The sequence below is a fragment of the Muntiacus reevesi genome, chromosome X, assembly GCF_963930625.1.
Source record: "Muntiacus reevesi chromosome X, mMunRee1.1, whole genome shotgun sequence".
Lineage (NCBI taxonomy): Eukaryota > Metazoa > Chordata > Mammalia > Artiodactyla > Cervidae > Muntiacus > Muntiacus reevesi.
This window is the reverse complement of record NC_089271.1, coordinates 92,264,597-92,289,373: the sequence shown is the minus strand read 5'-3', so window position 1 is coordinate 92,289,373 and position 24,777 is coordinate 92,264,597. Positions and strand designations below refer to the sequence as shown.

The 24,777-nt window shown below is 38.1% G+C and overlaps 1 protein-coding gene across 2 annotated transcripts in view; it reads left to right on the top strand.

Moving 5' to 3' along the window:
- Positions 1-618: 618 nt before the first annotated feature.
- Positions 619-24,777, top strand: part of NRK (Nik related kinase) — a 130,767-nt gene continuing 106,608 nt past the window's right edge. For both annotated transcript variants that reach the window (XM_065915509.1, XM_065915510.1), the window contains exons 1-2: positions 619-960; positions 8,246-8,311. In XM_065915509.1, the coding sequence (XP_065771581.1) occupies positions 904-960; positions 8,246-8,311 (123 nt within the window). In that variant the 5' untranslated portion in view covers positions 619-903. The remainder of the gene's footprint in view (positions 961-8,245; positions 8,312-24,777) is intronic.

Below are 24,777 nucleotides of genomic sequence, written 5' to 3'. Positions count from 1 at the left end.
CCTCGAAGGCCAAGCTGCGGTAGCCCTGCGGCGCACTTGATGTTCTCTACCGGCTCCGCCCGCACCGGGGACTCGCCTAGGTCGGATCCTTAACCCAGTGGTAAGTTATCTCCTTATCTCGCCTGATGGGTCTTTGCAACAAATGGAGCAATAGGATCAGAGCAGAAAGAGAAGGCAGACAACTAGAAAAGTCACAAGTGTTTCGTGGAGAGTTGAGGGCGCGGGCTGTTTGGGCTGTGGTAGGGCTGTGGGGCCCAGACTGGGAGCGGCGCGGAGCGGGACCAGTTTTCCGGGGCTGGCAGCTGCCTCGAAAAAGTTTCCTGTGGAACACCCGCCGGCGGGGGCGGCGGGCGCAGCGGCGGGCTTAGGAGAGGGTGGGAGGGGGCTGCAGGGCAGGGGCCGGGCGCCGGGGCCGGCTAGCAAACCGTTAGTCCTTCAGCACCTCCCTCGGTCACTGGCCCCCTCGCCCGCCTCCCCGGCGCTCGGTTGCCCACCTGGCGACGTGACGCTGCACCAATCCCCGTCGAGCTGCTCCCCGGCCCCCTCCCTTGGCACCGCCCCCCTCCCCAGCCTGAAAGAGGCGCACCCTGCCCCGGGCAGACGCTGCGCTCTCGCCGGCGGAGCACCCTTCTCGCTCCCTGCTCTCCGGGACGGACGCTCGGACTCTTCTCTCGCCTTAGCCAGACTCACTTTCCCGCCTCTCAAACTCTAGCTTCCCTCCACTCCTCGCTCTGTTCCCTCCACTTTCCCCTCCTCTTTCTCCCACGCCGCCAACCCCGATTCCCCGTTCCTTTTCCCGGCCCTCTCCCTTCCCCTCTCCTCGTCGGACCTCTGTACGCTTCCACCTCGGACTCCCGCGAGGGTGCCTGACCCAGTCGCCTGCTCTGGTTCCACTTCGAAGCCATGGCGGGACCTGGCGGTTGGAGGGACAAGGAAGTCACGGATCTAGGCCACTTGCCGGTGAGTAGAGGACGCCCGTCGACCCCCTCCCCGCCAAGGGCTGTCTTCTGAGAGTTCTGAGCATCCAGGGAGGGGACCGAAGTCCCGGAGCCTGGCTTGGCGAGAACTTCCAGGAGACCGCGAGTGCGGGAGGGAACCCCCAAGAACGGGCTTTGGGAAGGGCGTCCCTCTGGGCACCCGAGTCGCTCCAAACTCGCGGAAAGGCGAAGGACCAGGCTTAGAGGGGGGTGGTGGAGAGAGGTGGCAGTGGGATGGTGCGAACCACAAACAGCGGGACCTTTTCCCATTGTGGCCTCTTTGGTCTAGAAGTGCTCGGGTACTTGTTCTAGCAGGGGCCCAAGGAGAGCGACGACGCGTGGCTTCCTGAGAGCACTCCTCTGTCACCTCGCTGCCCCGTCGTTTGCTCCTGCTTTTGCCAGAAGGGATGCCCACTCTCGGCTTGACCTTTCCTTCTGGGTGACAGCGGGCCAGAAAATCAAACCGTTGCCATTCTCGCTTTCGAATAGCACTTTCCAAAACCTTATTCTGCCAGGGCACTAATTCCGTTTTAGTATTGCAGGAGCTGAAGAACTCGACGGCTTGGGGAAGAAGTGAATTCTTCACACCCCAATTTGTGTTTAAATGGTATTGCGCTCAGTTTCTAATCACTTGCTAACTTTTTCTCATGATTTTCGTTTGTGGATTCTCCTTTTCCCAAACTGCCCAGCTTTCCTCCGGAGTTGTAATTGATTGGTGAGCTATTATCACTGTCGTTATTAGTAGACTTAATTTTTTTTTAGCAGCGCCATTTATTTCATTGGCATCTGGCTTCTGGCAGATGTTGGATCCCACCCAAATCCGTTTTTCAAGTTCCTTTTTAGACTGGCATTTCACTCGCACCCTCTCTTGAATGTAAAGGGTCCCTGGACTCTCTGAAAGGGAATAAGCATGCACCCATGTTGGAAAGATGGCCAAGCAACTCTATAGTTCAGGGCAGTGGCCTGCTTGCTTTGGGAAAAGCTAAATATTAACCTTGAGGTTTTAGGACTATTCCAAGTATCAGTGCCTTAATCGTATACATATTTACATTTAAATATTGTCTTATTGATGATGGCAGACTCCCCTTCCCCTCAAACACTGGGCACTCACCAAGCCTCACCTATACAATTTGACACAAAACCAATGTGGAGGAGGAGATGATGCACATGGGTAACATTTTAGCAAATTGTTCTTAGCCTTTTTTAAAGGGAACCTCAATATAAATATGTGGAATTACAGGTAATCAGCATTGTGGTTATTGATGCAGCTTCATAGAATAAACTCACAGAATTTTAAAAAGTATTCTCCCACTTGGTGTATACATGAGATTTCTGGAATATGGAGGCCTCAATTGGTGGTTTCCTTTCTGAACAGCACTTTCATATTCTGACTAGATTTGCCCCCAAGTGTAAAACCAACAAATGAAACGTTACCCTCCTCCAACATTATCTGTGTATTGTGGGGGAAAGCGGGAAAAAAAAAAAAAGCAAACTAGGGTAAATAAGGAAACCACCCATAGATAGGCAAGCTGAAATAAACTCTTTTGAAAATTGACTAAAGGCAGGAATGGAAAAGACCTCCTGGAAATGACAGAGCAAGGAATCCCAAAAGCAAGGAGGAAAAGGAGAAGGGGTTTGATTGCCGCAAAGAATGGGGGGAAATGGCTCAGACTAACTGACCCAGTTAGGGCCTGGGACATAAGAACTTGGTGAGAGCCAAGATGATAAAGGGAAAGGCTGCAGTTCAGTGAAATATTAGTTTTCTGGGTATTGATGGAGTGGAGAAAGATGAGGGTAGTTTTTAATGCAGGAGTAGGGAGAAGATACAAAACCTCAGGACATCGATGTTTGGCTCATTTTACAGACTTTATGAAAATCTCATTAAGTCCTCAACTTCTAACAGTTTCTAAATTTCTATTATGTAGGAGCCATTTTATATCATGGAGATCTTCACCATGTGAGCAAATTATGCCTAAATCTCCCTCTGAATATCCATCCAGGTCTAAACCCTAAGAAATCAAGTGGAAGAAGAGCACCCCCTTTAGAATTTCTTTTTTTTTTTACATCAAATTTTTAGAGATGTCAAAAGTTCACTGTTGCTGTATAGATTAGTACAGTGCTGTAATCACTGTATAGATTAGTGATTTCTTTGCATTTGATTTATGTCCTAAAGTTGGTGAAGAAATAAGAGTAAATAAAGAGGTCAAGAGATACCTAAGTTACCTGTTTGGAAGTTTGCGTTTTGGTGCAAAATAGACATGATAAAGCAAGCAAAGAAACCTGCGTACACTGAGATCCCTTGTGATAATTATCCTCGATAGGATGTATATGAGATAAAAAAGTTGGCATTTGTCAACACTAAGTATACCAGCATGGCAAAAGCCAGATAATGAGGGGGGATTCAGACGTTGGAGTTTCATATTGAGCAGAAAAGAATCATGCAGAGTATAGAATATTTAAATACAGCTGTAGTTTAAAATTGATATATTATGTCCATTTCATGGCTGGCCAACTAAATGACCACAAAACAAGGACCTTTGAGAGAAGTCAGGCTCGCTGTGCAAATTGTGATTTAAAAAAAGTGGTAGAAGGTTGTTTGACACTTTTGCTATTAGATATTTTTTAAAACCTAAAATAGTAAGCAACAATGAAAGCTGTGGAAACAGGGAGAGAGGAGGGGAACTGTACATTTTTTGTATAATTCCCTAAAATGAGAGAATGAACATAATAATCAGAGAACGAGAGGTGGGTAAACTACGTCTTCTTTGTTAATTAATGGGTTACTATCATTTTTCCATTTTCGCTAACTGTTGAATAAATATTTCCTACAGGTGAAAAACAGAAAAGAAAATACAGAGATTTGTGGTTTATGCTTCGTTTTTTTGAAAAAAGAATTGCAAAAGCCTTATGTTTTATATATATAAAACATTATACATAGGTGTGAGTTGTGTGTGTGTATATATGTGTGTGTGTGTGTGTGTGTGTGTAATCTGTGTGTTTCACATTGCCCCTAAACAGTAATACCTGGGGATATATATATATATATAATATTATATATATATTATATTATATATATATTATATATAGTATATATATATATATATAATATATATATATAAAAGCTTTTTCCCTAGTGTACATATGTCACTCCATCCTTGGAACTGGAAACTATTTCTTCATCTCCAAATCTGGCATGTCTTTCACTATGATAGTCCCTTTGCCTTCTGTGCCCAGTATGGTAATGACATTCCTCACGACTGTGGCCTTGGTATTTGACACTACCATGTGTAGTCCTAATCTATATTGGGGTCAGGATTAGACAGGCCTGGAGGACAGTAGTGGCAGAGGTGATCTGAAATAGTACATGATCCAAAAATCTATATTTGAATTACATTAGGTTTATATTTAAATATAAACTGCCACCTCTCCCAGTCTTCCACCCCCCAAGCCTACCTTCCACACTCAGTCATGAGAACCTTTCACTTTCTCAAATCCCTTACTTAGCCTCCTATTTGGAATCAGTTTTACCTTCTAGTCCACAAGGATTGAAATATTCAGCTTATCTTCTATTAGGTATTCTAGAGCACCACCTCAACACAGCGTTGTACTTCAGCCAGTTTTCTCAGTCCCCTGCCCCAATATCAAGAGCAGTAGGTTTTGTATTAGTGCACCAGAACAGTTCTCAAGAATGAACTTGGGGCCCATCCACAGAAATGCTGTTTTCATATTTCCATGGTTGGGACAAGGAATCTGTATTTTAAACAAGAATCCCCAGATGAGTCTCATGTTGGGAGAGTGTGCCGTCCACAGTTTGAGAAACGCTGGTGTAGAGGAAGCGATTGTCCTTTTTAAATTTCCACACGAATTGTGAAGCTCACTCGTCCAAATATCTCTGAAACTTACTGACACTTATTTTGCTATATCTGCCATTTTAAGTTTCTCTATCCATAAACTATTTTCATAAAGTCACTACTTCTAATATTTGAAACAAAAGAACAATAGCCTCTGCTATTCCTTCTAGATACTTGCAATTTCTTTTCTTTCTTTAGCTAACTACTAGAATAATTTCTGTGCTATTCTTTTACTGCTCTGAATCTGAAATGTATTGCTACCTATGTTGACCATTTATCATTTCCCCTTTGTTCTTAATTTCTGCTGTATTTGGTTCTGTAGATCTGTCTCTCCCATGACCAGCAAACACTGCCTTCTAGTGGTTCTTTTTCTTCCTGTTACCCTTAACCCCAGCCCTTAATAAAAGTATCCATCAATGTGATCATTTTCTTACCTCTTCTTGAATTCAGAAGACAGAAATATCTCCCTAAAATTCTAGAATTCAGGGGGCAAACAGACTAGGACTTTTAAATTGCAGATTTTTAGACACATAGAAAAATATAACAGAGTATTTGCCCAACATTTTACGATTCAAAATGTTTTAAAAATTAGACTTTCAGTACTATCTTTTGAGGAAAACTTTCACAAATTAAGGTTTCTTGTTAACTATTTTTTTAACCAAATGGAACACCGAAGTATGTACTGAACCACCAAATATTCTCTAAATTAATATAACAGTCATTAAGATCTTTCCTATTCTAGTTTTCTTATCTGTAAATAGCAGGGCAGAGGAGAGGACCAAGTAATCATAAAGACCCTGCTAGTGAGAATCTTTGAATTTCACAGTCACCAAAAAAAAAATAAAATAAAGTTGACTTCTCAGTACTTCCTCCCTTGGGAGCCTGGAATAAACTTTCTCTGACTATAATTCAGTGGAAAATTTGATATAAGAAATTGTGTAATGTTATCCTAGTCATTAGCATAGACCCCTCCTCTTTTTGCCCAGTTTGACAGTCATTTAGTTTTGAAAGATTAATGTGGAGACAGAAATAAAAAATCTTGTATAAAACTAATGAAAAAAATACTCTTAGAATAAATGAATACTAGATTTAGCTGCCATTAAGAACAGAAGAAAGTTTTTAAAACCTTCTTTAATTAAGTATGAGCATGAGGAGAATGAATTTAAGATGTTTTAGTCATTTGTGAGCAGGAAGAAATTCCTAAACAATATGAATATAGATAAAATAAGGCCTCCAAGAATTGCACAGGCATTTTATTCTCCCGTTTGTTTCCTTGGTGTCTTTTTCGAGTAAATAGATACTTGAGTTCAAGTATGAGTATGGTACTTACATTATTGAGGGTTAGAAAAGGAATTAAAGACTGCATTCAAAGATTTGGAAATAAACATGTTCAGATAATGCAGTAATTATCTGATAAATGGTATCTTTTCATTTTTTAAAGCTAAAATGCAGCCTCAACTATAAAAAGAATGGTTTACCAATAAGAACCAGCTAACATAGTTGATTCTTTTGACCAATGGCTAGAGGCTATTTCTCCAGAATTAATGATGTCTCATATAAATTCCTCAAAGATCTCCTTTAAACAAATATGTTAAATTGATAAGCTCTTCAAGTCGAACCTTAGGAAATTCTTTGTTGGCTAACTTTTTCCCGTAATTTTTTCAATGAATTATAACAACAATGATATGGTTATTATCAAAACCCACTATACCTCTCTTTTTACTTTTATTATATTCTCAAAATTATAATTTAAAAAACTTTGTATTTTCATTGAGAGTATTTCCCAAAACTGTTTTCCTACAATGATATTGTGCATATTGTGGCACTGATTTTAATGAAAATTTTAATAAAGTAGCCTGCTAACAATTGTCATATCAGTGCATTGGAAGCATCTGGATTTTCGAATGTCAGAATCTGATTTTTTTCCAAAGAATTTTAGAGCTAGGAAGTCACCTAACACAGCGCCTTTATTTTATATATGTGAAAACTGAGTCCCAGAGAGAGTAAGTAACTTACACAATATCATATAGTTAATTAAAGGCAGAACTGGGACTAAACTTTCAGTCTCCTGACTCTGTCCAGGTGAATATTTGTTGATTAAAGTAATCCCAGAGCTGTGTCATTTTCCTATGACAGTTTTGCTAGGTTACACACATATCACACCAGTTTAAAGGAGTCTATAATTTCAGTCATATACATTGCATTTGCTCAATAGTTTTTCTGTTTAGCTCATATTTGTCACAGTGATAAAAATATTTTCAAACAAGGTTACATGAAGTTTGTGAATATAAAATGTGCTTTCTATAAGGCATGTGAATTTCCAAGAATTTGCCAATGTTCCCATTACTTTGTGTGTAAACCAGCATCTACTCATACCTCATACATGTTTTGCCAAAGTAGCATAATAAACTGCTAGGATAAAAGTTTAAATAGTGATAAAATTCAAGAAACCATGTTTTGTGGTGAACAGGACATTAATATCAATATTTCAAGGTAAGAAAATGTTTAAGGATGAATGTGGAAACCTCAGGAATCTGTTGATAAACATGTTGTATTTTGTCTTCTATGATGTCACATTTAAGGTTAAGACACAGACTGTATCACCAGTGAATTTGTGCCATGAAAACATATTCAGCTGATGTAAAGATTAATTAAAAACAAACAAAAGCAACTCTTTCTTTTTTTTTTTAAATGATACTGTTTTATTGCCATGATCTTGTTTCGTTATTCATATTTAGAAGCAATGTTCTTCTTAAGAATTGTGTGTGTGTGTTGCCCAGTCATGTCCATCTCTTTGCAACCCCATGGACTGTAGCCTGCCAGGCTCCTATGTCCACAGGAGTGGGTTGCCATTTCCTTCTCCAAGGGATCTTCCCGACCCAGGGGTCCAACCCAGGTCTCCTGCATTGCAGATAGATTCTTTACTGACTGAGTCACCAAGGAAATTGCTATTATATAAATAAACAACTTAGACTTTATAGCCAATATCTACTTATCATTATATATCTACTCAATATTACCATTAATGTATGGTAAACTTTCTGCCTTTCTGGTTAGCACTCAAAAGATGGATATGAAAAAAGTTTTTCATTGCAAGTAAATTAATTTCTTTCTACTTCTAATAGTGTTTCTAATTAAATTATGAATATGCCTCACCTAGACATGATTGTACCAATTTCACAGTTTTATGATAGTTAATTGTACAACTATTTAATGTTCACACAATTGCTTTTTTAAAAAAATAGTACACTCAGTCCAGGGAGATTATGATAACTGTTTTCTTTTGGTAAATAACACTTAGGTTCTTCCCACGGGAATTCTAAGGGAACAAGGCAGACTGAAAATATCATTCTATATAGTTTAATGCTTAGCTGTTTTTCCAAGAAAATTCAGAAATTTTATTGTACATTTTTGTAGGATCCAACTGGAATATTCTCACTGGATAAGACCATTGGCCTTGGTACTTATGGCAGAATCTATTTGGTAAGTGGAGTTACATTATGTTTTCATTCTGCATTTTCTAATGACAACAATGATTTCAAGTCAAAACCCTACACTGCAAATCAAATAATGCCAAAGCATATTTCACTTTGAGAGAACAATCAAATTAAGATAGCTCAGTGACAACTGTGAGAATTATTATGAAAGAAATGGATTTAGAAAGCTATAGTGAGCCAACCAACAAAACCTAAGATCTAAACATTATTAGCAGAAAGTTAATAAAATTGCCAAAGGAAAAGGGAACTAATTCAAATAATACGTACCCAAATAAAAATATCACTTGTCTTATATTGTATATCCATACCGTTCTAGCTACTCACACTCAGCTTTTAAGCTGAATGTTGCAAAAGTTTCCATAGCATTCTATATCATCCTGTGTACTTGAATGTGCACATGTATGTGATAGTTTCCCAAATAATCTAACAAGAAAATCTATGCATTTGTTTAATGATTTTTATATACCACAAAGTATATGACAGACACTGTGATAGACTTTGGAGATAAACTAGTGAACAAAGCAAATAGTTCCTGCTCTTCTAGAGTTTATGGACTAGAAATGTATAAGTGACTAAATGTGTGTATGTGTGTGTCTCGGGGGGGGTTGGAGGAGGCAAATATATAAAAGTAAACACATAAATAATTATATAATTGCAATTGTAATATATCTCTGTAAGAAAATTCCTAGTGATATAAAAGTAAAGAACAAGAAGGCTTATTTTAGATTGATGGGTCAGCCTTCCTGGGGAAATCACTGGTAAACTGACAGCAGGAGAACAAATATAAGGTAGCCAAGCAATTGTATGATTGTAGAGGATTACGCTGATTCATTCCAGGTAGAGCAGGAGCAGTGTAAAGGGTTCTATTGGAGATAACGGTGCTTTAGTGGCCCTATCATTTATCAGGTTCCCTTCCCCGACTCTAATATGGTGAATAGACATTTTCTCAATCCTGTATAATGATATGTACAAATGCAGGATTCCTCTTCCCTAGGCATATCCCTCAAATACCAAATCACTATCCCTGGACTGATCCTTACTGTCAGCTGACCACAGGTCCTCTCCTTATGGGTTGTGTAGAAATATCCTGAAATGGGTCCAGTGAAAGGGGCTTCCTTCTAATTCAGACAAAGGTGCCCTTTGCTTGCCAGGCCTTGTACCCTTAGGGCTGCATCTGCCCAGGAGTTTTTAAAATTCATCTACCCAGGTAGGGTGGGGAGATCTTTAAAATTTGTACAAAGGTACTTATAGCACAGACACTGAGTAGTAGAAATAGAATTGTGGAGGAGTCCTAAAAGTAGAAAGAAACTTGGTGAGTATAAGGAACAGAGAATGTCAATATTCATGGTAAAAGTTTTCTTAAGTTATTTTGACCTAACCTATTAACAGAAACAATAAGCTTTAGACAGTGATGTGATACAGATGCAAATGTATTGTTTATGTTATCCCAGTTGCATCCAGACTGAATGATTAGTTAACATTTGTGTGATCTAAGCAAATTTTGCCACCTTGTGCATAGATTCCTATACCTTATGCATACAAGTTTCTCTTTTTTATGGCACGTTTGTCATATCCATGGCTCTACACATGTTTTAATTCCTCAGGGGTGTGTATTTAAGTGTGTGTGTATTTGAGCACTTTCTTTCATTTGAAGGTATATAGCTCTCTTCACCATCAGATATTAGGAATAAAACCCTCAGTTTTATAAGGCAAAAAGCAAAGGTAAGTCTAGATAACACAAAAAGATGGTTTTTCATCAGCAGTCATCAGAATTGTGATGCCATAAGAAGAAGAAAAGTCAAGAGGGTTAAAGGTGAGTTGTGCATAATAATTCTTTCTTTTAAGCTAGGGTTTATTGAGGTATAGTTTACACTTGGAAAAATTCATCCTTGTAAGTGAACAATTTCATGAGTTTGGACAAATATGTCCAATCATGTAACTACTACCATAATCAAGATTTTTCAATATCCATCTTATATTACACAGTATACCTTCAAGTAATATTCTACCACTTCCCTCTGTGGTATCCCAGCTTGTGTACTATGCTTATAGTTATTATATATTTTGTTCTTATATATGATATAAACCCATACTACTACTACTCTGTTCCCTCTACTCAATACTACTACTTTTTATTTAGTTAGTTGTCTTTTAGAGCAATTTAAAAGGAAGAAAAATTATATTTATACTCATTTGAGCTATTTCTGGTATCATCATTTATTTGGTTAAATCGAAGTTTCTGTGTATGATATCCTTAAGCCTGAAGAACTTCCTCAAACATTTCTTATAGTGCAGGGCTTCTGGTAATTAAGTCTCTGCCTTTATGTGAAAAGTCTCTCCATTTTCAAAAGATATTTACATTGGATATAGAATTTGGGGTTGACAGTTACTGTTTTTCCTTTCAGCACTTTAATGATAATACTCTATTGTCTTCTGGCTTGCATGTTTTCTGAAGTCTGCTGTCATTCTTGTCTTTGTTCCTTTGTGTTTTTCTTCCGGCTGCCTTTAAAATTTTTCTTCTTTGTTTTTCAGCAGTTTAAATATGAAATGTATAGGGGGTTTGTTTTTATTTTTGTTTTGTGTGCACACGCATGTGCCTCTGTGTGTGTGTGTATTTTGTGGGGGTGTTTACCATCTCAGGGGACTCTGAGTTTCTGGGATATGAGCTTTAGTTTTTCTTTGTGCTCTGTGCTTCAAAGATACTCACCCAGTGCTCTCCTGCCTCCCCCAGAGGTATGTATATTGCTATCCCTTCTTACTAGGGTCAGGAAGATGCCCTGGAGAAGGGAATGGCAACCCACTCCAATATTCTTGCCTGGAAAATCCCATGGATTGGCGAACTACTGTCCATGGGGTAGCAAAAAATCAGACATGACTGAGCAACTAAGCATCTAGTAGGGCAGGGAAGAGTTCTCTGTTTTCCTGATTCAACCCCTGTCTTAGGCAGATCCTGTGCCTCTAGGTCATGAGAGTGGGACCTTCTTACTTAACCTGCTCTTCTGTTACTAGTGAGACACCTCTAAATGGCTTGGATCTAGGAATGATTCCTGTGCTTCCCCCAGAAGTAGAGGACTGAATATGTTTTTATATTTCCCCCAGCTATATCAGGTCTTCACCTATACCCTGGAAGGAGCAGCATTTGGTGCCCTTCCCCTAAAGCTTAGGGCTTTTACTGAATGGGTGAGAGGGAGAGAAATTGGATATGGTTTCACATTTTTCCTACTGCAAGGGCTTCTCTATACCAGGTCAGGACCATAAATGTGTGGAGAAAAGCTTTTGACTGTTTTAAGAGTACTGGTCTCTAAGGCTAGCCCATACTTGGCATTTAGCAGTTCATTAAAAATCTTTTTAAAAAATTTTTATTTTGTATTGGAGCACAGTTGATCAACATTGTTGTGTTCCAGATATACAACAAAATGACTCAGTTATACATGTATCTATTCTTTTTCAAATTCTTTCCCATTTTGGTTGTTACATAATACTGAGCATAGTTCCCTGTGCTATACAGTAGGTCCTTGTTGTTTATCCATTTTAAATATAGCAGTGTGTACATGTCAATCTCAAATTCCCAATCTATCTCCCCCACCCTTTGTTGACCATTTATCATTTCCCCTTTGTAAATTATCTTAACTTAGTTAATATCTCAGTTCTCTGAAAAGCAATGTTTATGAAGCTATCTAGCAGCACAGAACTATGTTTACAGTGTTACATATTGCATATTATTTTTATATTGTGATTACAGTTATGTTAAAAATTTGCACATTAAAATAGTGAATTAAATATTAATAGAGTAGTGAGATAGTGGATGTACTTTTCTATATTTTAAATTGCATATTTCCAATGATTGTAATGTTATTTTTTACCTAAATAATATATATGTGCATATGTATATATATGTGAATATATATGTATATAAAATGATGTATAAATACCTTGTATAACAAAATGGAAGCATGATAACATTCGAAATTAATGTTGGAGTGACTCATAGAGTCCTTTGCTTTTTCAGCTCTGCCAACCACATCCCCTGCTGGTGTTTGTTTTGGTTAAAGTCTCTCCAATGTCTTCCAGCTTGTTTCCAAGGCCTCGTTCTCTGGCAGGTTTCCAGCTGTCTGCTGAAGTCTGTGCATGTTGAAATGAAGGCTGAGTTGCACACTCCACATTGTAACCCTTTTCCTTTCCTTCTTTTTCTTCTAATTAAATACCTGTCTTTCTACCCTCTCCTGCCGCCTGCCAGTATAAACCTCATTTAAAATCGTGGGTTTTACTTTTCTCTTTTTAGGAGACAGTGCAGTTCTTTCTTTCTTTTACTCTGCTAGTGTTATAAAATGTAGTTTCCTTTTCACCTTTAGATTCTGGTCTCATAGCTTAAGAATTGTCATTCAAATTGGAAGAATACTTAGAATTTGCCCATGTGAGACCATATTAACAAAAATTAATTACTTTGAAACTTTTTTTAATGGTACTATTAAAAAATGAACAGTTTCCCAAAGATCAATATACCCAGAGAGGCTGTAGTTATTCTATGGAATATGGAATGTTAAGAGAGAGACCAAGGCCTTTTAGGATAGCTCAGTGAGTGGCAACCTGACCCTGCTGTTGACTGACACAATACTTGTAGATTGACTTTTTTGGGCCTATTTCCTCAAGTATAAAATAAATCTGTTTGACTAGATAACCTCCAGCAGTTTTGGTTTTTTTTTTTTTTTTTTTTGGCTCTTCAACAATACACCTAGCACAGTGCCTGGAACTCAATAAAATGTAAACTTATTCTTAGTGTTATGAGCATAGTAAAAACTATCCTATAGTTCTTTCACCACCTTGCAAAACAGAAGCTGATTATTGGCTGTTAGGTGGAGAAGTTACTCATTGCACCAAATAAAATGATTATCATCATGTGCTTCCATTCTTTCCTCCACCTTACTACCTGATAGCAAGACCTAATATTTAGCTCAGTAACTACTATGATACCCAATGTGTTCAGTCAGTTCAGTCACTCAGATGTGTCTGACTCTTTGCGAACCCATGGACTGTAGCATGCCAGGTTTCCCTGTCCATCATCAACTCCTGGAGCTTACTCAAACTCATATCCATTGAGTTGGTGATGCCATCCAACTATCTCATCCTCTGTCGTCCCTTTCTCCTCCCACTTTCAACTTTCCCAGCATCAGGGTCTTTTCCAGTGAGTCAGTTATTCTCATCAGGTGGCCAAAGTATTGGAGTTTCAGCTTCAACATCAGTCCTTCCAATGAACACCCAGGACTGATCTCCTTTAGGATGAACTGGTTGGATCTCCTTGCAGTCCAAGGGACTCTCAAGAGTCTTCTCCAACACCACAGTTCAAAAGCATCAATTCTTCAGTGCTCAGCTTTCTTTATAGTCCAACTCTCACACCCATACATGACTACTGGAAAAACCATCGCTTTGATTAGATGGACCTTTGTCAGCAAAGTAATGTCTCTGTTTTCTAATATGCTGTCTAGGTTGGTCATAACTTTTCTTCCAAGAAGCAAGTGTCTTTTAATTTCATAACTGCGGTCACCATCTGCAATGATTTTGGAGCCCCCCCCCAAATAAAGTCTGTCACTGTTTCCATTGTTTCCCCATTTATTTGCCATGAAGTGATGGGACTGGATGCCGTGTTCTTCGTTTTTTGAATGTTGAGTTTTAAGTCAGCTTTTTCACTCTCTTTTTTCACTTTCATCAAGAGGCTCTTTAGTTCTGTGTTACTGTTACCTAACAGCATTTTGTTACACAGAATACAGTTGGGGTAAGACAATGAACTGAATTGCCAGAGTGAACCAGTTTGCCTTGATCTTCATGAAGTCTTGACTATACTTCTAACCTTAATCATCTGTTCCCACATTGCCATTTGCAGGTGATGAGGGCAGGAAAAGGAGTGGGAATAGGTTTAAGGTAGTTATTTCAGGCAAAGGAATAATTCAGCTGAGATACGGTGAAACTTTAAAGCGCTTAATTTTCACTTGTCCCTGATGCCTAGTTAGAACTCAGTTACTGTTGGTGGAAGGAATAGACTGTATCAAATATCTTATTGTTCTAAAACTTAAAAACATGATGGGCATAAGTAAGCATCCGTCCTTGAGAGATCTTACAGCAGTCACCTGTTCCTTGCTACTCAGTGGATTAAGTCAGATATAGAAGGTGTGGGTGGCGTTACAATGATGAGCAAATTCCCAAATCGCTTGCTCTCTGGAAGTGCACTGTTGAATATGGCAATTTCTTTTTAAAACACTGTCCAAGACATCCCTGTCAAATTTGATTTTTTAAAATCACTGCTTGACACAATGCTTTTACTTGGAAATATCACCAGACAGGTAATATTTAGGTTTACTAGTTACATTTTCTGGATGTGAAGTTGGGACAGCGAGTGGGAGCAGAAAGGCAGGAAAGAAATGTCCTCAAAGTGGATGACATACAATTTATCATATTTTAAATTAAGTTTCAGAAACATGGTGCTGACATTTGGGTTGCCTTGCCACTAGACCTATTGGATAGGGGATTGAGTATTTTTCCTTTTAGGCTGAAATTATACTGTTTATTTGCCTACCAAATGTCTAGCACTGTGAATGCTTTCTTTTTAGGTAGGAAAGTTTTCTCACATCCTTGCCATTTTGCAAATATAGCTCAATTAAGTCAGCCAACAAATATTGCTTGAGCGGCCATAAAGTGCATAACACTGTGCATTTCATTATACATTGCAAGACTCATAAGCAGAAGCTGAAGCTGAAGCTGAGTTGAGGCTACAGGCTTACTAGACTGTTGTGCCTTCCTGGTGCAGTATCTTAAGTCCAGAGTCTTCTCTTTGTTCCTCCTCCTTCCTATGACATTGCCCCCTGGTGATTATATGCCTCAAAAGTAGGGATTGGATTTTAAGTAACCCTCAGGCTTCTCTCACATAGGAAACATAAATTTATCCATTAAATAAATACATTGTTTTGAATGTTTAATTTTCCATAATACAATTAGAAATACTTATCGAATGTTCACTGTGTCCCAAGCACTGTGTTAGGTACTAGGTGCTGGTTAGAATTATCAGAAGAAAAAAAATTATCAGAAGACATTTGGTGGGGAGAGATGGTCATTTTTATTGATTTAGTTTTAATGGACCTAGAGAAGGAGGTTATTTTCCCTATGATTGTAGCTCTATATTAAGGAGGAAGTCATGAAATAAAATAAGGACAGGGAGTGCAAGTGTGAAAGTGGGCAAAAGGAGGAAGAAAATAGGGATCTCCATTTTTTTTTTTTTCCTGGATGTGCAAAGTCTAATGAACCTTCTAACTCAGACTCCGGGACTACATTTTTCCTCAATAAGAGAACTGAGGTTGAGTATTTGCAATGAGGGTGAATGAACCAACATACACTAAATAAATGGAGACTCAAGGGACCAAATTAGTGGAGAGTGCTGAGGCCTAAAGGCCTTGGAAAACATGGAGTATTTCTGTGTTGGCCATGACATCTCTCCAACTGTGGAATATAACTCAGTCCCTGAGTTTTAGGTTTGTCTTTTTTCCTTTTGTGTTATACCTAAATTTACTTCTGCCTCCTGATAAAATTTGAGGGAGGAAAAAGCAATAGCATGAAAGGTGATAATAAAAGTTCCTAAAGAGACCAGAATTAAAATTTTTGTGCCCTAAAGAGACCACAATTAAAATTTTTCACAACTACTCTTAACTATTTAATGAGTTCATAGAAATGTATGTAGAGAAAATGAAATTCTATGTTTGGTGTGCTGGGGTAATGCCAAAAATCATGGTCTCATGTCTTCATATACTTAATTCAGTTGATTTTCTAAATGAGTTCTACAAGCAGAGAAGACAAATTTAAATGAATGGAGACAAATATATATTTTTAAACAAAAGCTGAGACTAATAAACTATAGCATAGTGATTTTGTTCAATCAGATAAAAACATCCCAATTATAAAATGTAAATAAAATATAAATCTTTGTGTGCAGGGGGAAAATAGTACAGTTACTTAGAAACTGATGTACAAAGTTTCATGACTGGTGGGAGTACTGCTAAAAACATTAATGTACTCTTTGTCGAATATATTGACAATCAAGTTTATTTTCCATATGCATGCATATATATTTATATATACTATAAATGTACATATATTTATAGAACTATACATTTAAACATATACATTTGTATATACATACATATATGAAATGCATATATATGAATATACATAGCATATGTTTATATATAATTATATATATGGGGGCTTCCCTTGTGGCTCAACTGGTAGAAAATCCGCCTGCAATGTGGGAGACCTGGGTTCAGTCCCTGAGTTGAGAAGATCCCTTGGAGAAGGGAAAGGCTACCCACTCCAGTATTCTGGCCTAGAGAATTCCATGAACTGTATAGTCCATGGGATTGCAAAGAGTTGGACACGACTGAGCGACTTTCACACACACACATACTATATAGAATATTTTATATATATATGACACAGTGGTCAGATTCTCAGTAAATTCAGTGAAGGTGATTGAGGTATCAACAGTTCTTTCTTTTGTCATTGATCCTCTAACAGTTGACCACTAGAAACTAGTTAACCAGGTTCTCACCACACTTCATGAAACAGATACTTTGGAAGATAGCATTTAGGCAGTTCTAACTCTTGAAAATAACAATGAACCCTAACTTGATTTTAGGGTTTTTCAACATTCATGCCACATTTGTGTATCTGTAATTAAGGTAGTTTTGTGGGTGATGCAAAAGTAGCATTTAGAAATTAATGTGCCACTGTAGCTCTCTGGAGGTGACAAAGCAAAAGCTATTTAGTGACTCAGTTGTGTTCGACTCTTTAGTGAGCCTATGGGGTCTACAGTCTATGGACTGTAGTCTGCCAGGGTCCTCTGTGCATGGGATTTCCCAGGCAAAAATACTGGAATGAGTTGCTATTTCCTTCTCCAGATGATCTTCCTGACCCAGGGATTGAACCCACATTGCTTGCATTGCAGGAGGATGCTGAGCTACCAGCAAAGCCCTCAAACTAAAAGTGGAAGCTCTCAAACTTTCACATTCCTGGGGCTACATTAAAGGCAGTCTCTTATAAAGAGGCCTGTGAGTAAAATAATACTAAAATATCAAAGAATGTCAGAATATTAAGTAGTTATTTAGCCTGTACTCTTATTTTCTCTGCTCAGCTACACTCAGGACTTTGTATTCCTCCTCTACCAGAGCATGGAGAAAGAGAGGAACAATGAGGCATAAATTGTGTCTTTTCAATTGGAGAAATAATAACATGGAGGTGGTTTATGTGTAATTCATGCTGAAAAAATAATAAAGCTCCTTTTAGGTATGTTATTTGTAGACAGAGTTGCATTATCAGTAGGAAAAGGAGTTTGGATTATTCAGGTTCCCCTAAGGGAAAAGAAGATTGATTATATTCTAAGTACTGCCACTAACGTTTTATATAAATCATTAACTCTGAAAAGAAACAAAACAAAAACACCACCTCAATCAAAAAGGGCACATCTGAGAGTCCTTATAGAAGGACAGCTTTTCCTAACCCTGAAAAAAAAATAAAATAAAATAAAAATATTTGGTACACAAATTGAGTGAGTAAAAATGATGGAGAATAAAATGTTAGTCAATTTAGAGATAGTGAGCTTGGTGTCCTAAAAATTGGTACCATTAAAAAAAGGTTACATTCACTGTGTTACATTGTGCCTAGTGTTTAATTTACACTGTATTATTTATATCTCATAAGAGTGCTTTGAAGTAGGTACAATTGTTATCTTTAACCTCCCCCATCTCATAAAGAAGAAATTAAGGATCCAAAATTTGAGTTACTGAACAAAGCTAGTAAGTTCAAAGCCAGCAGTCAACCCAAAATTTGCCTGGCCACTAAGTCTGTGTTCTTTACTATATTCTGTTCAGCTCAACAGGTACAAGCCAGAGTAAAAAGTAAAGTAGATCAGCCGATTGAAACAAACATCTGCCCAAATATAAAAGTTTACAGGAAATTGGTGAGCTGAGGTCAGTAATGAAGAGTATTTATGATACGTCCCTCCAACATACCTGTTTGCATCATGATGGGCACTAAGGCATACTCTAGTCTGAGTGACTTAGTAGAATTCTGGAAGTAGACTGGGACAAGCAGATGGGATTTATAGGACACTTGAAGCTCATGACTAAATCCCTACTCAAACCCTTAGAAGCCCTAGGAAGGCAAATAAGTGCTTGCTAATGCTTTACTCTCGTCCAGTGAGCAAGGCCAGAGGTATTTTGCTTCAGTTACTGCTCCTATTGGGAGCCTCAAGGAAGAGGGAGGCAACAAATGATCATTTAAAATTAGTGTCTCCCAAAGATGAAACAGAACCTCAGGATCTCCTTTATGGATGATTGGTTTCTGATTGGTGGGGATTTTTAAAATAAAATAAATAAATAAATAAAAATTTATGTATTTTCTAATATATTAATTTCTAGGAATATTGATGAAATTATATATATGTATATATATGTGTGTATGTGTGTGTGTGTATATATATATGTTTCCCTGGTGGCTTAGTGATAAAGAATCCACCTGCAACGCAGGAGCTGCAGGAAATAGAAGGGCATGGCAACCCACTCAAGTATTCTTGCCTGGAGAAACCCATGGACAGAGGAGCTTGGCAGGCTATATAGTCCATAGGGTTTAAAAGTCAGACACAACTGAAGCGACTTAGTGTGTGTGTATATATATATATATATATATATAATTTGTTTCCTGCTCAAGAACACAACTTCTCCCAATCTGGCCTGGAATAAATTTCATGTAGTGGCTAAATGGCTACAGCCTAGAGGCTGGCAGAGGAAGACAGTTGAACAGGTAGATGGAGTCAGGTTTGGCATTGAGATGTGGTGAATACCAAGTGTACTGCTTAAGTAAAATTCTTATAATATCCCTTCAGATGGAGATGTGGGTTTCAATAGAACTTACAACTTGAGGTTTTCCTGGTGGTTGATTTCTACAAGAATTGTGCAGGCAGCCAGTTCCTCCTTGTTCCTCCAAGTTCCACCTTGTCACAAAATAATGTGTTATAATGACAGTGGAAAACCAGCTACAAAAGCTTGGAGTGGATGCATAGGAATTCATTAGTCTTTAAAACTAGTTCACAGATTTCTTCAGGGGCAGAGACCAGGACATTTTCATTTTGGCTATACTTCCAGAGCACCTCGTAAAGTGCCTTGCAGATATTAGGCACAAAGAGCATCAGGGATATATGCCAAGTAAAAAATTCAATGTAAAGTCTTAGTATGTTTTCTATTGCCTACATTCATTTTCTCCTTTTATTATCATTGTTGTCATTCTACAAGTAGGTACTATGAGACAATTAGGTGTGTCCAGTAAATCTTTTTGAATCACCTTTATAATCTCTTTGAGACTAGTAAAATACCTTCTATACGTGGGTACTTGCCATGATTTTTTTGTGTGACTAAAAAGATGCATACAAAGTGACCCATTTTCAAATAACACGTTTTAATGGGGGCTCTCTGCAGATGTGCCTTGATGGAAAGGATTGTCTAATGACACCCTGTTAAGCCAGTGCTGGAGACAGGTTGGCCTTTAAAAATTATGCCACCTAAGTAACTTTCTACTCTGACTATACATATATTAAAAAAAAGGTGACACTGTGTAGAGATAAATATTTCCAAAGGATGGAAATATTAACCTTACTTATTTTTTATTACTCTAGGCTGAATGAGTCATTTAGGAAGCCTGAAAGAGTATTTTTTTTCTTGGGGTACTGTAGTTTGCTGTAGTGTTTTTGGCACAGCCAAGTGTAAGGATGGTTTCAAGAGAGCCTCATACCTTCAGGAAGATGTCTAGAACATGTGCAAATATTTCCTGACTTGGAAGATTGGCAGCCATTAGAAAGAAAAACACATAAATAAGAGCTTACAAATGTCTTTGCTTCTCTCAGCCTTCTACCCATGCTTGCCAGTTGCTGTAATGGGGTTTTAAACTACCTTAAATTTTAGTGAGTTTCAAAAAATTACATGCCCCCAAAATATTAAACTCTAAAAATTTTAGTAATGTGGATTTTGCAAGGCCCTACACTGATATATGGGCTTTCCTGGTGGCTCAGTGGTAAAGAATCTGCCTTCCAATGCAGGAGACACGAGTTCAATCCCTGGATGGGGAAGATCCCCTGGAGTAGGAAATACAACCCACTCCAGTAGTTATGCCTGGGAAATCCCATGAACAGAGGAGCTTGGTGTGCTATAGTCCATAGGCTCACAAAAGAGTCGGACTCAACTGAGCGAGCACACACACGCACACTGATATATGTGTATATGTATATATGCACACATATACCTTTGTCGTTGGGTTATTTTTCTAGTCCCTAGTCCCGTGCCTTGGGAAACTCCCATAAGTCAGGGACACCATACATATATGCTGGATTTATTCCTTTTTATCTTGTGCAACATATGGTACCAAATAAGAGGTAGTTGTATCCTCCCCTCAGTTGTACTCAGGGCAGAACTAACAAATGGGAATAGAAAGGTGCAAAGTAGTTTCAAAGAAGTGAAAAATAGAGTGGTGATATTTTTAGGGAGCAGAGTCTATGTTTACCCCAGCCAGCACAATGTGAAAATTGGTTTGACTGATTTCTTCACCACCACCACCATTCCCCTCCAAAAATACACTGACAGAATTAGTTGACTGATTATTTAACAGAAATTACCAAAATGTTGTTGGCATCTAGTATGCATAACCTTACTAAAGTTGAAAATAGATGTTTTACATTTTTTCAAAATGGTGTTTAGAAGGGACTTCTCAGACAGATCTTGATGCTTGGACATCAAGGGACATAAGTTGGAGAAACATAACTTGCTGTCAACCTACCTCCCTGAGGTCTTTCAGATAAGATGTTCCCATATGAGACCAGAACTTTCCAAATTAACCTCTCCCTGTTTCCTTTACCTTCTTGGATCTGGCAGTGGCATGAAAGGTGAGTTGGGTTGGGACAGGGTTTACATAAATAAATTAGAATATGACCAATTTATTTATAAAGGATAATTCATTTAAAGAAATAAATATCAAAGTAACCATTTACATGATTCTGTTGAAACTGAATTGTAAAGCCTTCCTCACTCTCTACAAATCAAGAGAGTTTGTATTTTTTAAAAAAAGGCAAATGATTCGCCTTTCAACAATATTGGTAAATATAGTAATGTGCTCTCAACTTCTTTATACTTATTTCTTCTATATTTTCTGGTTTTCTTTATTCAAAGGTTATATTCCAGTGCCCTGATGATCAGATAGGGGACTGTGGGAAATGGAGAGTAAAAATTAACATATACACACTACTATATATAAAATATATAAAATCAACTAAAATATATAATCAACAGGGACCTGCTGTATAGCACAGGGAACTCAGCTCAATACTCTGTAATAACCTACATGGGAAAAGAATCTGAAAAAGAATAGAAATATGTAGATGTATAACTAAATCACTTTGTTGTACACCTGAAATAATATAGTAAATCAACTATACTCCAATATAAAATTTTTAAACGTTATTAAAAATAGAAGGGTAAGACAGAACTTAGAATAAGGGCTGCCAGATTTTATGAATAAAAATATAGGATGCCCAGTTAAATTTGAATTTTGATAAGGAACAATTTTTTTTTAGTGTCAATGTATCCCAAAAGTATATACTTATGCTAAAAATATTTATTTATTTGAGGGTCAAATTTTACTGGACCTAACCTATAGTTTATCTGCTAACCCTATCTAGAACAGCTTTTCCCTGGGTCACAGATTTACCACCCACCAACCCTGTGTTAAGAAATAAGAGAGAGATTGTCTTGCCCACCTGCTGTAGTATGGCAAAGAATGCCAGTTCAGCCTACCTAAGAAGCTGCCAAAGGTTGGATAGGAGTGGTCTTCTGGTCCCAAAACAGCTGCTACTTCTCCCTGCTTCTTCTAGCAAATGTTGTTTGGTGCTGCCTTCAAGCTCCATAGCAAAGCTGCTTTGTTGATTGCTGTAGGGGCTACAGAGCGCAAGTGTGTAATTTTCTCTTTACTGAGGGTCTGAGTAGAGGAAAGAAGAGATTTCTCTTTGACGTGCCAAGGAGAACATTTTGCCTGCTCAGTCCCCTGAGCTGAAAAAGAGAATCAATATAACTTTTTTTCCCCTTACTCTAAAAGTGGAAGGGCACCGGGCTGGTAACTTGATCAGTCACTCTCGAGTTTTATTGTGCCTAATATGGACCCAAGCACCTAGTGTTATTGCAGCCAATATCGGTCAGTGTTTGTTTTGTTTTTAGGTGAACAATCTTATGTTATTCTGTTTCACAGGCCAAGGTATTGCTGGCTCCAATTCAGAGTTGTTTCTTCATAGAAGGACCATTTGTGTTGTTTAGAGCCGCTTTGCATGTGGTCCATTTCTTTTTAGAGTTGTGAGTTAAATCATTTTGCCTGTGTAGTGAGAGGTTGACCTGAAAGAAGGATACATAGGGCATGACTGATTTACAGTGCAAAATAGAGAGAGATTGCCAGCAGAACTGTTTAAATCCAACCATCATATCTTGCTGTCCCTAATTCCCTCAGGATGGCCCAGAGAATGTTCTCAAGGACAACTGATACTTGCAAAGGAAGAATCTTTCTGTAGATCTTTTAAGATTCCAAAAGGGGCAGTGATATCCGGGGAGTCTCTAGTTCATGTGGCATTGTTAATGATGCCCTCTCTGGATTTGCTAAGAGTTCACAGTAGACAGAGAAATAGAGCCTGAAGCAATGTCATCATCTCCCAACTCTCTCAGTGACTTCATTTATTGGAACTTCTGCCATCATCAACTTTTTCTAGTGCTTCAGGAAGATGTAGTTCCTAAATAGTAAGTGGGGAATGCCATGCAGTGTAATGTATAGATATAAAGTAAAATCCATCTTGAACCCTAGCCCCAAACAGTTCAAGTTACCATTAAGTGCATAATGTATACCAGACACCATCCTATATTCCTTATAGGCATTAACTGATTTGAGCCTTAGAGAAATCACATGAGGTAGATTTTATGATTCTTATTTTGCATGTGAAACTGAGGCATAGAGAAGTTAAATAACCTATCTAAAGTCATACAGTAAGTAGACAAGTCATGTTTGAAACCAGATCACTCTGGCCTACAAAGCCCTCACTTTTAACTATGCTGTTGAAAACTACAAGAGAATTGGTAAGTACAAAAGTAACACCTTTCTACATGATGTAGTTGGATCAATGAGAACTTGGAAGGTGGTTCCACCAAGCCCTGAAGGAATGTATGAGGTTCCAGTGACTCTAGTGTATACTGTTCTCCATTTCAGGCATTATTGTTTTCCTCCATTCAATTTCAGAGAGACTTTCTAATAAAAACAGAGTCAATTAGAGAATTTTCAGTCAATTGACAAAGTCAAATTGCATGGTATATTTTATGGGGAATATTAGAAGCTACATGAGAAATTAATTAGCCATTCATGAAGTGCCTGTTCTAAATAGCAAATATTTAAGAAGGATTCAATTAAATTTTATCACTGAGAACTGGCTTTTATTTTTAAAAATAAATTTTATGTAAAATCTTTCAATAGCAAAGTATCTGGTGCACAATATAGATTTTGGAATCAACCAGAACAGAGACATTCTATCAATATTGTGCTATACCATTTCAAGAGGAAAAGCACTTCACTCAAAAAAAAAAAATCTAGACAGTAGACACATATTTCTTAAAAGGAGTACTTCTTAAAAGGAGTACACATACTCCTTTGATGAGAGCCCTGGTCAGGAAGGTTTCAGTATAGGTTCATAGAATAGATTCTATGTAGTCAGCTAAAAATTCATGTAGGGGCTTATTTTGACACAAACTTGAAGTATGCAGCTTCTATCCTTGGATAATCAAGTCTGTCTACTCCCCTGCCATGCCACAGTGGGAGCATGTGTTTTCGTGTCACACAGATCTGAATTTAACTCCATGAGGTGAGTGACCAGGAGGTGGGTCACTTATCATCTCTAAGCTGCAGTTTCACAAAAATAACGGGGATAATAAACCCATTATGCAGTGCATCTGCTATTATCCCCAGGAAAGAATAGGCAAAAAGCCTTTCATCAAGACAGTTGATGGAGGAATGCCTTTCTCATATAAAAGTTATTTTAATATTCTCTGGTTAGAAAGCAGAGGCAAGTGGGGAAGAATCAAACCTAACTGCAGGGACAGAGCTGGAAGGACTCCCTAGAGATCAGATTATTTACAGATGACAAAACTCAAGCCCTGAGAGGAGATGTGACTTGCTTAAGGTCAAATATCTAATGTGTAAAGCCTTGCTTTATTTTATGAATACCATGTTCTATCCCTTGCTAACTTGTACTCAGTTGTTCAAGGCTTCTCAAATATTAGTTAATGCTCTAAGTCCCAGATAGTCATCCCCTGAGTATGCTACTTCTTCATAGGGAGCTGAGATGAA